Source organism: Peromyscus eremicus, chromosome 12 (genome assembly GCF_949786415.1).
Source record: "Peromyscus eremicus chromosome 12, PerEre_H2_v1, whole genome shotgun sequence".
NCBI lineage: Eukaryota > Metazoa > Chordata > Mammalia > Rodentia > Cricetidae > Peromyscus > Peromyscus eremicus.
In genome coordinates, this window is record NC_081428.1 from 76,090,595 (window position 1) to 76,107,073 (window position 16,479).

The window sequence follows — 16,479 nt, forward strand, 5'->3', positions numbered from 1 at the left end:
AGCAGTGATTAATCGTCTGTAGCTCTTCACCTAGAAGTAGAGTCTTAAGAGATTGCCCCCATCCACATTGACATATCACCTGTAATTGACATTGTTCAGGGTTCCTCTACCTTTAGGCAACCATATTGTTGAGATTTCATGGGTGCAGCTTCCCTATCATATTGAGAAGATACAATCTTTTTTTTTTTTAAGATCTGTTTATTTTTATGTGCTTTGGTGTTTTGCCTGCGTGTATGTCTGTGTAAGGGTGTTGGGTCCCCTGGAAATGGAGTTACAGACAGTTGTGAGCTGCCATGTGGATGCCAGGAATTGAACCTGGGTCCTCTACAACAGCAACCAGTGCTCTCAACCCCTAAGCTATCTCTCCAGCCTCCAAGAAGACACAATCTTAAAGCATGTATCTTGGTCTTCAGGCTCTTACAGTCTTTCTGGCCCTTCTTCTTCCATGTTTTCCGAGCCTTAGGTATACAGGTTGCCTTATAGTTGTATCAGTTGGGATTGGGCATCCCATGGTTAGTTGTCTTTACTTTTGACCATTTGTGGATTTCTGTAACAGTCTCTTTCTTCTGCAAAAAGATGCCTAAAAAAAAGAAAGATGAAGGTTCTTTGATAATGGGTCATAATGAGATACCTTAAGAAGAGAACCCAAGCATAAATAACAAAGTTTATTTGTTTCATTTCTTCATTTATAGCTTATGCACATAGCCTGAAGGTAAAATGTATACAGTTCTTTATCACTTGGGTGAGCTGAGTGACATGACTAGTAATAGTTGTGTTGTGGTACCATTGGCATTGCCAAGTATGGCATCAGCCCTCTACTGTAGAATGTAGGGATAAGAGAATGTCTTCTCACTATTGTGATTATTTTTTCTACTTTTTAGGTAAGTGTTTGTTTAAAAAAAGGTTCTTCTGGCCAGGCATAGTGGTATACACCTTTAATCCCAGCACTTGAGAGGCAGAAGCAGGTGGGATCCCTGTGAGTTCAGGCCAGCCTGGTCTACAGAGTTAGTTCCAGGATAGCCAGGGCTACACAGAGAAACCCTGTCTTTAAAAACAAAAAACAAAAAAAAGGAAGAAAAGATTATTCTAGGCACTGTAGATATAGCTCTGTTGGTAGAGTGTTTGCATGGCATGTAGAAAGCCTTGGATTCAGTTCACAGCAGCACGTAAACTAGGCATGATGGTGCATATACTTGTGAGTTGGAGGTGGTGGTGGGTGAGAAATTGAAGGTTATTCTTGGTTATATAGAAAGTTCAAAACCAAACTAGTCTATCTATCCCAAAAAAGAATGAAGGGACCCGGTGGTGGTACTGCACACTTTTAAACACAGCACTGAGGAGGCGGAGACAAGTTTATCTCTGTGAGTTCAAGGCTAGCCTGGTCTATAGAGTGAGTTCTAGGATAGCCAGGGCTACACAGAGAAACCCTGTTTCGAAAAACCAAAAAGAAAGAAAAAGAAAGAAAGAAGAATTCTTCCTCAGTTGCTTCTCAAAGAGACAGTACAGAATTGCTAATGGTACTGTTGGGTTTTATTGTTTATTTTTGTGGTGCTGGGGATTGATCTTAGAGCCTCACTTATGCTAGGTAAGCATGGAAATATTTCAGTGTCACTACAAAAGAAGTATCATTTTCTTTAAACTCTTCTTTCTATAGGAATATACCATAGATCCTGACTGGCGTTTTCGAAGTACTGTTCTCACTCCAATGTTTATTGAGACCCAGGCCTCTCTAAGTACTCTCCATACCCAAACCCAGGAAGGGTCCCTCTCAGACCGAAGGCAGAAGTCTGGGCAAGTGCGGGTGACCCAACAGCACTATGACTTCACCCCAACACAAACCATAGGTAACAAATGACCAGACACTCTGGCCTTTGACAACAACTACTGTTGCAAGGACAGAAACTTTTTGTGAGAGAAATAAAGTGATAACATAAAGTCACAAAGGTCATAAGGAAGATATGTCAGTCAAAGAAAAAAAGAAAGAGGTTTTCAAAGTAGTCAGCTCCATAGAGAGAAAGGAACAGTTGTTAGGGCATGGGTGAAGGTGATGGAGATAGACTGAAATAGTTACGGAGCCTCACTGCTGTAAGAAGAAAGGGTTCTGGATGGTGGTGCTATGAATGGACTCAATGCTACTGAATCATACATTTAAAAATGGTTGAAGTGGTAAATGTTACTACAGGTTTTTCTACATTTTTCAAGGTAGATAAAAAGATTATTTTAAAAAAGAATGATAACCTGATTATAGCTAGACATGCTTGTTTTGGTTTGGTTTGACATAAAACTAATGTGTCATATCTAAGGCATCTTAAGAGTAGAGTAGCATTAAACTAGATTCATTTGCTGATGTCAGTAGTTTATTGAACTGTTCTTTTCCAAGTAGATTAATTCTTTGCTTTAAATTATAATTATATTGCAAAGAATAAATTACAGAGTAAAATATCTTAATCCTTTTTTAAAAGATTTTTATTTATTTTTCTTTTATGTGTTTGAGTGCTTTGCCAGCATATATGCATGTAGTGCATGGACATGCCTGGTGCCAGCAGAGGCTAGAGGAGGACTAGATCTCCTCAAATTAGAGTTACAGTCAGTTGTAAACTACCATGTGTGTGCTAAGAACTGAACCCATGTCCTCTGCAGGGTCAGCAAGGACTCTTACCCACTGAACCGCCTCTCCAACTCCCTTAATTGTTTTGTATAAACACTTCAGCATTTCCTTTATATAATTACTTTCATGTTCTGTTGTTTCTGAAAGTAGAACTAATTTGAAAATCACAGTGGAAATTCTTTGACAATTGCTGTAAACGTACAATGCTATTACTGTAATGATTACAGCTACAGAAGGGTCTTGAGGCTCAGGTGCCTGGTCTGCCTTGGATCATACCCAATAATACCCTTGGCCTCAGCTCAGTATCTCAAGTAATTGCAGAGGTCTAGCACTGCAGGTGAGTAGGCTGGGCTGCATGGTAGCAGCATCCTCACTGTTCTCGTCCTATGTGTTATAGTTGAAAAGAGCTCTTTTGATTGGCTGACTGGGAGCAGCATTGACCCATTGGCAGATCACACACTCTTCCCTTCAGAACACTCATCTTCCTCCTTACTCATTGCCCACAAAAGGAGTGAAAAGTTGCAGAGAATACCCTGGAAGTCAGTAGGACCTGACTTTGGGATAAAAAAGCTGGGCCTTCCTGGTGATGAGGTGGATAACCAAGTAAAAAGTGGTAAGTAAAATGCTGAAACATGTGTAAAATGTATTATCCTCTCATACAGAAGCTTACATAGAGAGAGCATATTTCTGACTGTCCACGTTTCCTTGAAAGCTGTAATGGAAATCATTAAAATTCAACTCATTAATCATTGTTTGGACACTTACCATGCTGAAAAAAACATTTAAAATGTCCTTCAAGAAATATTATGTGTGTGACAGGTTCATTAGTTCAGTGACTTTCTGGAACATTCGGGGTAAGTAAGGCAGTAAATGGGGTAGAGTTAGTAAGCCCAGCGCAGTCTCAGGAGTGAGAGTTTAAACCCAGACACAGTATGGAGCAAGCATTTGGAAAGACTGGATAGAGGAAGGGTGTTTGAGAAGAGGCTGGAAGCCTAGGATGCAGAAAGAGAAATGACAAAAAGGATGAAGATAGAAAGGTAAGTAGTGTTTTTGTTGAATGGAAGAGACTCAAAATTAGTTCAGCAAGCTTTATGGAGGGCAGAATCCATGCTGAGGCTCCTGTTTGGTCCAGTTGGATAGATGTCCTGGGAAACATAGGGAGTTGTGAAGGATCCTCTAAAGGAAAGAAACAGGGTACACTTTAGGAAGCTGCTACCTGATGAATGGAATAGAATTAGTCATGAGGACTCTGGTCCTCTCAAAGAGATGTATATACATGGGTACCACATGGTGTAAGGAGAATTGGCACAGCACTATCACTTAGGCCTTAGCAGCTTGAAGGTGAGTAGGTGGGGTGGTCTCCTTTCAGAGCCAGTGGGATACCTAACCAGCAGAACGTCTGGTAGACCTCCAGACGCAACACTGAAAGTGCTGGGGAGAAGAAAACTCTTACAAGACTTTGGGAATGAAGGAAGCCCAGGGAAAAGGTCCCAAGACAGTAAATGCCCTGGGGAAATGAACATGTATTCAGAGTCATAGAACTAAAGTTAGAAACAAGCATAGCTAAAAGGAATTGGAAGTATAAAACGAAAACACCAGACTTTACTCCCAACTCCTGTTACGTCTGTCTCAAATCTATGGCTCATACACTGTTCTCTAAATTTCACTTTTAGAAGGAGATGCAGCCACCTTTTTTCCTATTAACCTAGAGTTTTAGGGTGTACCAGAAAACTTTCTCTGCTTTCCTTCTTCCTTACTTTACTATTTCTCAGGATTCTTCCCTTCTTAGAATGCACAACCACTGGTCTTACTGTAAGATTGGACTGTCACTTAAAATGGAACCCTTTCTTAGTTGTACTTCCAACACTATCACATGCTCTAAGACCTTTAGGTGCATGCCACTTTCCCTGCTATAGTCTCTGTCAAACTGCTAAAGACTGGGACACTGCATTCTAATTAATTTACGATTCTTGGCCAGTTGGCTTCTTTATTGAATAGAACTTAAGCTAAGACTTAAGGACAGTTCCTGAGGATAATAGCAGCTATCCATGACTCACTGATCTATAGTATTTCCCTGACTACATTTCTAGACTGACGATAAATGTGTGTGGTGTAGGTGGAATTTGGGGACTGTGCAAAAATAAGAAACGAGGTAAAACTTAATTGGAAACATTTTCTTTGTGAGTTTTGTGAATTTAGAAAAACTTAACTTGTAGTTATAACGTAAAATAAATGCTAATATTTTAAATATATTTGAATCTGTTCTTATATCTTTATGGTTTTAAAATATTTCACATACTATGAGAATAATTCTTAAAGTATGATGAATTAACACTTTATTATCATTGAAAAGAAATACAGTTTAAAAGATAGAAGTTGTCCTTAGTTTAAATGTTACTTTACATGTAATAATTCTCTTTTAAGACTTTCAGTATTAGGCTAGCACCTAACACCTTGAGTACATGGTGTATCTCTGCTGTATCCCCAGCCATGACTTTTACTTTTATTTATTTTATTTTTTGTGGAGCTGTTGAATTAAACCTGGAACCTCACACATGCTAGGCAACCGCTCTAAGCTACACCCTTTACTGTTGTTTAAATTTTTATTTGTGTTTTTTTAGTTATTGATCAGTTGTATATGCACAAAAACTAGAGTCAGACACTTCTCAAAAGCTAAATAGAAAAAAAAATGCCAATTTTCCTATCTATAAAGCCAAATCCCAGAGGCAATCAATCCCCTATAACCCTGTTAGCTGAATTTAGTTTTCAATAACTCTGAGCAGTGGTTTTATTTTCTTAAGATTTATTTTTATTATTTTTATTTTTGTGTATCTGTGTATCTGTGTATGTCAATGCCATCTGTGTGCAGGTGCCTTCATAGGCCAGAAGTGGGTGTTGGATCTCTTGGAGCTAAAGTTACAAGTAGTTAGAGGTTATCATGGGTGCTAGAAACTGAATTCAAGTCCTCCAGAAGAGAAGCCAAACACTCTTAAGCTGTCTCTCCAGCCCCAGGCAGTGGTTTTTACACTGCTACTTTTTCCTACATCATCATTCATTATCTTCTGGTTTCATGTGACTGATATTTGAGGTTTTCTGTTGTCCTTATACTCCTTATGGCACATTCATATCTGGTCATGAGTTGAGGTCTCATCCTGTATGTCTCAGCAACTGTCTCCTCAGTGCTCGGTGTTTCTTTTTCTTGTGATTGGGTCATTTTGTATATGATCATTTTTTTCCTTGACATTTTTGACTTACTGTTTTCACTTGCATGTTTAGATCTTTGCATGTTTATCACCAAATTTCCATGAATGATAACATTGGTCTTTTGCTGTGTCCCAACATAAATATTTTGTGTTGAGAGAGAGAGAGAGAGAGAGAGAGAGAGAGAGAGAGAGAGAGAGAGAGAGAGAGAGAGAGAATGAATATTACCTGCCTGTGTGTGCATGCACATGCCTACCCCTCAATGCTGATAGACCCCAGACCCAGGGTACTACCTTCTCGAGGGGGCGCCCCAAGAACCCAGACTACGATCCAGTTGATGCAACAGCAAGAGGTGTTTATTAATGCGGCTGTACAGTTGGGCAAACTCTGCTCCAAAGAGCAAGAGTCATCTTACTGTAGCCACATGGGTGCTTTTAAAGGAAAAACCCACAAAAGCCATAAGATTACAATTCCCATACAATTTCGTTTCACAAGATCATGGTCGGATCACAGAGTGAGTACAGTCACGTCCGCATGTATATTCTTCCTGAAACCTCAAGGGGAGTTCCAGGGCGGGAGTGGAGTTTACACAAAGGTCACAGTGGTCCTTCCTGGAACACTTGCAACTATCCCAGTCACAGTTTAGCACATCTCTTAACAGAAATCTTTTTACATTGTTACATTGTTGCAGGGGTGATTGAATGATGGCTGAGTCAGGTTGCCCTTGTAACTAGTTTTCTTTTTAGTTCCTTATTCTCCTGGGGCTTGGGGGGTGTAAGCTTGAAGGGTTAGGGTCTTTAAATGCCATGTCTTGAGGTCAAAGGACAACTTCAGGAATCTGTTCTCTATCATGTGTGTCTGGGAGCATCAAGCTCAGGTCATCGGGGTTGACAGCAAGTGCCTTTACCAGTTGAGTCATCTTGCCAGCCTCCTTCCTGACCATTGTGTGCAGAACCTCTCTTCGTTCAGTCTTACCTTTTGTGGACCTCACTATTCCACCTTGATTGATTACTCTTTAGAGGCTACTGGAGAAAGGCAACTGCATGCTTCTGAGTCCTCTCAGCACTGTTTGCTAGGCTGGCCTTTTCCACCTCACACTCCCCACCACACCGGCTGCTGTGTCCTTGCTTTCATCCTAGGAGGGGCTGGTCACAGCAGACCGTGAGCCTTTGACTGTAACTACACTGTGTCCATTCTTTATCCACCACTTAATTGGGATTTCCAGAGACAGGTACAACTCATGTTCTTTAGAGTCCAGAATTGCTAAGCTGCCCTCTCTGCTATTCCTTATTGGTTTGTGCCCTTAACAAGTCACTAAATTACAATTTAAAAGTGGAGATAAACACACACTTTCACTTTGCAGGATCATGAGAATGAAAGTCAACCGTATGTGTTGTATAATTGACCATGAATAGCCAAACCTGCTTTATATTCTTCAGGCACTCACAACCGGGAAGAAATTCTGAGGTTACGTAGACGATTTTTAAAGGACCAAGAAAAAGTCAGTTTGCTCTATGCCAGAAAGGGCCTCGTGGAACAAAAACTAGAGAAGGTTTGTATCTTCTTCATGAATGCAGTACCTATTTTGCATCACAGGTAATATACTAAGGAAATAAGTTCTATGAGATATTAGTCTACAAAATTATAGGAGCAGCACTGCATAAGTGCCTTCTGACATTATTAGGCATAAAGAATATTCATGACACATGCTAAGAAATGGCATTTTCCTGAATCCTTGTCTGCCTGGATCCCAGGACTAATAGGACTAACTGACTCACCTCTGCTCACCACAGCTCAGCTTTACGTTCTCTGTGCAGAGTGGCTTTCTGTATGGGTAGAAATATGAACACTAGTCATTCCTATTACAGCTCTAGCTAATTCTATTCTTTAGGGAATGATGCATAACTACCTTGATTCGGGACCTGTGCCTGTAGTGGGAGTGAGAGGCCAAAGGACCTGGAAAATATTGCATGGCTGCTCACAGATGGCTGGTAGGGCTGCCAGCAAAAGTTTCCATTGGAGACACAAGTAGAGCATGAATATTTTGGAGTGGGGAGGAGCATGGGGTTCTCATTATATAGACCAGGCTGGCCTGGAACTCACAGAGGTCCACCTGTCTTTGCCTCATGAGTACATGTGCCATCATGCTTAGCAAATGCATGAATTAATTTTTAATATGCAGAAATAATGAACAAACTTGTTTATAGATTCAGTTTTACTTAGAAAGCAGCAGTGACCAAATTTCTAACAGTTAAGATAAATTGTGATTAAAGACTCCTGCTATTATTATAATTCAGTGTAATCCTTAGCCACTTGGCTTCCAGATATAAGTAGGAAGTGGTTGGATGGTTCCTCTGCATTTTTAATGGAGATGAAATAGACAGTTTGTTGTTTTGGTTTTTTTTTTTTTTTTTTTTTCATTTTCCTCCTGTCTCTGTAATACAACTATTGTTTTTGTTTGTTTGTTTGTTTGTTTGAAGACTACAGTTGTAAACAGGATATATTCAGCACCTTCTCTTGCTCCATTGCTTTCTCAGAAAAATAGATCTGATGAAGCCTGATACCTTTCTAGTCTTGCCTGAAGGAAATAGTAGTATCTGGTCATCAGAAGCAAGAGAAATCAGAATTGCTGGGTAAAGGGTGTAAGAAACAAGCCAGGATGACAGGTTTAAAACCCCTGTCTGTGAACAGATAAGAAGTTACAGTCAGATATGGTAGGATATTGAAGCATATATCAGCCTGCTATCTGTGAAACAGACACTGAGCTGTGAAGCTGTCAGCCAATAATTAGACATTAGAAGTCCATATGTTTGTATTTGCATTCATTTAATAAGTGTGTCTGAAGGATGAGACTCAGTGCCAGAAATTATAATAAGTGGTAGCCATGAAGAGATGATCGATTCATGGAGCCAGTTCCAGTACATGATACAAAAAGACAAATTGAGATTATAAAGTACCCTATCAGAGATAAGCTATGAACACATCTATGGAAAGCCTCTCTGGAGAGAGAACATTGAGAGTGGAACCACTGATGAGGGAAAAGCACACAAAGCAGTGTGCAGTGACTGAAGAGTATGTGAGTGAGTGTGGCATTGCTGTGAACCTTTAGACAAGGCTTACCATTTGAGGTGTTGGAAAGGCACTTAGCTCTCAGATTCATATTTATATTTTTGTGGATATTCAGATTCAAATTTTTCATTCTGACCAAACTAGTATGAATAAAATTATTACTTCTGTGTACTAAAGATGTGTTCTAGTAGTTTCATTTTGCATACATGCTTGATCTTCTTTTGTTTGGTTGAGTTTTTGTTTGTTTGGTGGGTTGGTTGATTGGTTGGTTGGTTGGTTGGTTGGTTGGTTGGTTGGTTGGTTGGTTTTGATGAAAGGTAGCCCAGACTGGCCTCAAACCTGCTATTTAGTCAAGGATGACTTTGAACTCCCTATCCTTTTAACTCCTAAGCATGCTACCACACTTGGCATACTTTGTTTTATTACATGAAATCTCAGTTTTCATTTTGTGATTGTAGGATATCAAGAGTGAGTTAAAAACGAAGCAGAATGCCCAGGTTGTTCTGTACAGAAGTTATCGTCATGGAGACCTTCCTGACATCCAGATCCAGCATAGCAGTCTGATCACCCCCTTGCAGGCTGTGGCCCAGGTCTGCCCCGAAACCGTGTTTTATGTTTACATTAGAAGCTCTGTTTGTGGTTCCAGGGGTCTACTCTTTCTAGGGAAAATGTTCATTAAAAGGTGGTGGTTTTCCCTAAATGGTAGAGTTAAAGACTGTCCTAATTCCAATATCCTAGTTTCGTGATTTTTGTTGTTGTTGTTACATGAAGAGACCCTAACATAGTTAACTAGAAGTGGGCACCAACACTGGGTGCCATGTTAGGCCCCTGAGCTCTCAGCCACGGGGCCTTCCTCTTTAAAATCAGATTGACATTTATGTTTCTTATCCAGTGTCAGAATGAAATAATGGGGAAAAAAAAAAATCAACGTACATTTTGAAGTAATAAATAAGCCATTTAGATCATTGTCTTGTATGCTTTTTATTTGATCTAAATAATTCCAAGTTGACAAGAATTTGTTTTTTAGACCATATTTTACATGTACCATTCATCAAGCTTCCTTCTCTGGAGACAGATATGTGACTGTAGCATTCGTGAGACTGAGGCCTTATGTGTCCTTATGTCCAATGTTTCTCACATGGAACTTCGTCCGTGCATATTCATGTAACTTTTCACAAGATTTTTCTTCCATGAAGTACCTTACATTCACATTCTTAAACCAGACTCTCTCAATAGTCTTGTGCCATTGAGGTAACAATTAGATAAAGACTGGAGGTTAGCAATACTTGGATATGTGGCAAAAACTACAGATGTCTCTAAGTGTGAGGCAAGAATGAGACACCCATCTTCCTTTGCTCTCCCATTTCTCAGTTCACTAGTGCCTTATCTGTTGCCTCTGGTGCACAGTGGACATCTGCTCTCCATCATGTCCAGAGGGCACTGTGTTGTATGATGCTATTGGCAAGTTATAGGCCTAAGCTTATGTCAAAGTCAGCTCATCCCTTTTGTGCTTATAAAACAAAACTGAAGCACCTTTTTTCAAAGAGGCAAGGCTATATTTTTTTTCCTTCTGTTCTCTGAGGAGGGATGTATTGATTGATATTTCTAGTTCCAGTACTTTATGTAACAAATGTTTTTTATGGAGTACCTGCTGTATGCCAGGAACTGCTTTAAGTGCTATGGTGTAGTGTTGGGGGAGCCAGGCTAGGCTGACATGTCTTTCTTTTTTCGTTGTTGTTTTGTTTCATTTTTTGTTTTTTGTATTGAAAGCCATTGTATCTGTCACAGGACCAGTATGCAGCAATGTTTCCTGCTGAGTTCATTGTTTTTAATTGGATTTTTAAATTAACTAGTTAAATTTTTGTAGACATAGTCTCTCTACATAGCCCTGGCTGTTCTGGAACTCACTGTGTAAACCAGACTGGCCTCAAAACAGTGATCCACCTACCTATGTCTCTTGAGTGATGGAATTTAAGGTATGCAGCACCATCCTAGCTAAGAGGATTTTTATTTCAGTCACCACTGCAGTTGGTTAAACAGTGAGTATTTAGAATTCTCCAACAAGTGAAGGAATTTGTACATAACTCTCAGGAATCAATGGTCAGTTAACAAACCTGATGACTACATGCTGAATGCAAGCAGCAGATACTAGATGAAAGCACACAGGCAGATAAAATACCAGCATCTAGCAGTGACTTCTCTGTGGTTTAATTATACGTGACACTTACTTTCTTTTTTATTATTTTCTAAAATTTTGTATAGTCACATTATAACTGTTTAAACAAGAATTTTTACTTAAAAAACAAATCATATTTGTGTGGCTTTTGTTCATTTTTAGTCTTATATGTATGCCTTCACTATACAAGTATAGATAGCTGGGAATATATATATATATATATATATATATATCAAGGACAGTGCTGCTATGGCCATGGAGCCATGTTGAAGTCATTGTTTCAAGTCTTCACAAGCATAATACGTAACCTTGACAGCTTACTCTGGTTAGTCTCCACACAACATGCAGCATTGAGATCCTAGCTTCAACCATGGTTATGTACTTTTCGTAATCCACATCAAGTCAGAAGTATGTGGCTAAATTCCAGTGCTCCTTCCTGTGTATAATAGCCTGTTAAACTTTTGTAAACTGAATTTAGACATGTAATGGATGTGTTTTTAACAGTTGATATTTAAAGTAAAGCTCTAAAATAATACTTAAGTTCTGATTTATGTTTATTTTTTATTTTTAACAGAAAGACCCAATAATTGCAAAACAACTCTTCAGCAGCTTGTTTTCTGGGATTTTGAAAGAAATGAATAAATTTAAGACAACATCTGAAAAAAACATCATCACCCAAAATCTGCTCCAAGACTTCAACCGTTTCCTTAGTACCACTTTCTTGTTCTTTCCACCCTTCATCTCTTGCATCCAGGTACAAGTTTGCACAAACTTCTTTTTGGTCATGTGCTGCTCTGCGCTGACACCACATGCCTAATGCCATCACTTTGTTCCCTAAATTGAAACTTGAGAAACAGGTATTTAGCAGTAAATGTGTTGTTTAGGTTGTCTCTTCTAAGTGAGCACATGTAATTTGTCTTTCGTTCTTTTTGCTCCCCAAACCTACCCTTGTATAAGACGATAATCTCAAATGAAACTTGCATCTTATAATTAACCAGTCTCTTTAGTATTTTGATTAAAGTGTGTGTGGGGGTGTGTGTGGGGGTGTGGGTGTGAATAAATGTTTGCTCCCATGAATGCCTGTACACAACATGTGCCTGGTACCTGCAGAGGCTAGAAGAGAGCATCAGATGACCCAGAACTGGAGTTATAGACAGTTGTGAGCCAGCATATAAGTGTTGAGAATTGAACCTGAGTCCTCTGGAAGAGCAGCCAATGCTTTTAACCATTGAGCCATCTTTCTCGCCCCACCTACCTTATTTTTTGAAACAGTGTTTCTTACTGAAGAATCTGGAACTCACTGATTTAGCTAAATTGGCTGGCAAGCAAGTTCCCTTGATCCTCCTCTCTGCAAGTGCCAAAATTCTAGGTGTACTCAGTTTTTTACATAGGTCTTAGTCATTTGAATTCAAATCTTCGTGTTTGCGTGGCACAACTGAGCCATTTCCTGAGGCCCTAAACCCTCTATTAGTTTAGTTGTTTTTCATTTGATAGTATTTCAGCAAATTCTTTCCTGCTTTGAGATGTTAATTGAGCACATGTCTGGCTTTGTTCTAAATGATGGGGTCACAGCCTTGAAGAGACAGAATCAATGCCAACCCAAATTTTCACTCTTCTCAGGTGTCACTGACAAACATAAACCAAAGACTGAACTGGTACTGTACTGTGTGCTTGAGTGATGGGGAACTGTTAAAATTATAGAGGGCGGTAACCAGGCAGGTTAGATAAATGGCCTCTTGATCGAGTCAGGTATGCTGTCCTAAGGAGACTCAGTTGCAGCAGAGAACTCGGCGTAAGTACACTTTCAGTTATTACTTAAGTGTGCTTACCAAATTATATTTAACAAATGTCTCTGAGCCAGCATGAAAGCTCAGCAAGAAAAGGCACTTTTCATCAAACCCCAGGACTCACACGATGGAGGAGAGAATTGACTCTCACAAGTTGTCCTCTGACCTCCACATCCATGCGCATGTTAATACATTTGCCCGTTCATGTATACACTTACATGCACAATAAATACAAATAAATATAATTTTTTTAATCTTTAGAACAATTTTAGAAGCTAGAGAGCAGAGTCAGCAATTAATAGTAGTTCCTGCTCTTCCAGAGGACCTGAATTCAGTTCCCAAAATCCAAATTAGGTAGCTCACAATACAGTTCTAGAGGATCCAATACCTACTTCAGGCCTCCCTGGGCACTCAAAGACACATGACGTACATTCACACAGACACATACAGTAAAGTAAAAATCCTTTTAAATTTTAGCATTTTTCCATTTTTATTGTTTTTAATTTAATTATGCATTTTAATTAAAATAGAATTATGTCCTTTCCCCCATTCCTTTTCTCTCTCCAGCCTGTCCCACCACTGCCCTAGTCTCAAATTGATAGCCTCTTTTTCTTTGATTATTATTGTCAAATACATGTAGAATATATGTATTTGCATGCATAAGTTTATCAGTATAATCTGCTGAGTTGGTTTTTATTGTTTGTGTGTTTATGGTTTCAGGGATGGCCTCTTTGTATGGTATAACCAGTAAGGGAGCTCATCCCTAGGGGAGACTAACTCTCCCTCTCTCAGCAGGTCATTTCTTATCTGTAGTTTTTTGTCTAGGAGTGGACCTCATGAAATTACCCCCCTTCTGAGTTAATAAGTCTCAGTGATGGTCTCCATTTTCTGTAAAGAGAAGCTTCCTTGATGAGGAGTGGTGGCTACACTTATCTGTGGCTCGAAGGATAAGATTTAGAATGTCATAAGGAATTATGCTGGTCAAGCAAAGTGGCAGTAGCAGATTTTTTTTTTCCAGTATATATGACCTTACCAGCATGGGAAGTTGTTTTGGTTTCCAATACCAGGCATGATTTTCCTCCTATTGAATGAGCCTTAAATCCAATTAAATAGCTGTTGGTTACCACCATCATATGAATATTTTCTGTGCATTAACCATAAAAGTTTATTGACTAAAATATAATTTTATTTGGGTTTTCTTTCTTATACTCTTAGCCCTTTCTAAGGATGACAGACATTTTTATTTGATTGCTTTGGAAAATTTTTAGTCTTCATCTTGGCAGCCACATGGACAGTGGCTGGTATACATATGTGTTAAAACTTCAAGGGGAGTTTGGGACCAAGTTCTTAGGGTACTATACAAGTCCAGATGTGTGTGTAGGAGAGGTACATGTGCACACCAGTCTGTTTGGAATGCTATTACAGTGAACATTCTTCTAGATACTGAGTTGAGGGTATTTCTCATAACTTTGTTTATAGGTCATTGTTATAATTCATGAAATCATCTTTTCAAATGTCATTAAGTAAGTTAGCCTCTTGATAGAAAAGATGTTTACAAAGACTTAATAGGTAGGTCAGTATGCCTACTTTTTGATAAATAAATGTAAAATCTGTTTTCAATGGCTTTTCTAAACAACTGAAACAAAGTATATAAATATTCCCATAAATTGCAGTTTTTAGAATTCTTGGATTGGAAATATAAGCATAGAAGTTTATTTTTCCCCTTTGCAGAAATTGAATGTTGGTAAGAATTTTGCTAATAGAATTGCACAAAGACACTTTTGTGATATCACTGTCTACTACTACTGCTTAGGTCAAAGTCATTTCTCCTATGTTTAATAAAATGAAACAATCACTTGTGATGATGACATCCAAATCCTATAGGCTAAACAACTATATATGGTTTTATAGGAAATCAGTTGCCAACACCCAGACTTGCTGAGTCTTGACCCAGCTGCAGTTAGAGTGGGCTGCCTGGCCAGTCTGCAGCAGCCTGGAGGTATCCGTCTTCTAGAAGAGGCATTACTCCATCTGGTGCCAGAAGAACCACCCATCAAACGAGTCCGCGGCAAGACTTGCTTGCCTCCTGATGTTCTCCGGTGGATGGAACTGGCTAAGTAAGCTTGGGATGGACCATTCTTGTGAGAACAGTAAATCAACTAAAGTAGCATAGTAAAAACTTGGCTTTACTTTTATGAAAAATGAGCTGGTAAGGAGGCTGGAGAAGTGGCTCAGTGGTTAGAAGAACTTGCTCTCAGAGAGTACTCAAGATCAAGTTCCTAGTACCCATGTTGGACAGTACATAACCACCCATAAATCCAGCTTCAGGTTAGCCAACAGAAATACACACAGTCTTTTTTTCCTTCTCTTTTGAGCTAGTAAAAACATTTCAGTCTGAGTTTTAGTCTATGTGTCAAGGATGGCTGCCATGAAAAGAAATATTTTGATTAAAGAAGAAATATTGATTAACCCTGTTATTTTAATCTGTTACACAGTTGTCTAGATTCATTATTATCTACCATACTTTCCTTCCTGTTAGGTATGTATAATTTATAATTCATAATGGTTCCTGATGTTTTTACAGCTTTGCTAAGATGAATAATGGATGACTCATTATTTTCAACAGTAATCAAAATTGCAGAAACAGTTTAATCCAGTTACTTTGTTTGGAAATACAAATTCTGCTTTATAGTATACCATTTTGTATAATGTCTGATTCTTCCTTTTCCTTGGTTTTAGTGTACAAAAGCCTAGCCTAATCTTGAGAAGGATGTTAAGTCAGAGTTCAGCGGGCCTTCAAGATGGCTCAGGGAGTAAAGGCACTTGCCACACAAACCTGATGACTACAATTCAATCCCCAGATCCCATTTTTCACAGAACCAACTCCCGAGAGTTGTATACTGACCTCCATATGCATGTCATCCCCCCGTCTCACACACACACACACACACACACACGCACACACACACACACACACTAAATAAAGATTTTAAATCTGTTGATCAACTTTTAGTGAATAGATAGTAAAAGTAAAAGACAGCTTCCTTACCTTTCACTATTATCTTCTGTCAATGTCTTAATGTACACTGTGACTTTATAAAGCACTCTGCCAGGCACAGAAGAAGAAGTAGATTAGAGACAATAATCACAGACTTTAAAAATAAGGGTCTCAGGGTTATAGCTCAGTGGTGCAGCACTTAGTTGACATGTGTGAGTCCCTAGGTTCAATCCTTGATACTGCAAAAAAATGAAGAGTCCCATAGAAAATGTATATACCTTTAAACATCAAGTAGAAGGACAAGGAGAAGAATGTCGAAAGGGAAAGATACAGGGCCAAGACAATCCAAAGAATACCTCCTAGCAGGAGCCATTTTTTCCCCACTGCTTCAGATATGTGATTGAACAATAGATGACATCTTGTATCAGAGAGAGAGACAGAGAGACAGAGAGAGAGAGAATATGAGAAAAAAATGGGCATTATGAAGCACAAGTGTAAAACTAGTACCTGCAAGGCTGAGGCAAGATGATCTCTGTGGGTCCAAGCATGGTCAAGGCTATATCATGTCTTGAAGTGGAAGTCGCAGGGCAGAGGAAGGACATTTACATGGTATGTTTGAATTTCTGGCTTCCATTTCATC

The 16,479-nt window shown here is 39.1% G+C and overlaps 1 protein-coding gene across 1 annotated transcript in view; it reads left to right on the plus strand.

Annotated features, from left to right (window-relative positions):
• Prkdc (protein kinase, DNA-activated, catalytic subunit) overlaps positions 1–16,479 on the plus strand; it is a 221,554-nt gene that overhangs the window by 143,857 nt on the left and 61,218 nt on the right. Inside the window, exons 58-63 of the mRNA XM_059277873.1 lie at positions 1,655–1,844; positions 3,006–3,221; positions 7,249–7,361; positions 9,337–9,468; positions 11,629–11,808; positions 14,753–14,958. Coding sequence (XP_059133856.1) covers positions 1,655–1,844; positions 3,006–3,221; positions 7,249–7,361; positions 9,337–9,468; positions 11,629–11,808; positions 14,753–14,958 — 1,037 coding nt within the window. The remainder of the gene's footprint in view (positions 1–1,654; positions 1,845–3,005; positions 3,222–7,248; positions 7,362–9,336; positions 9,469–11,628; positions 11,809–14,752; positions 14,959–16,479) is intronic.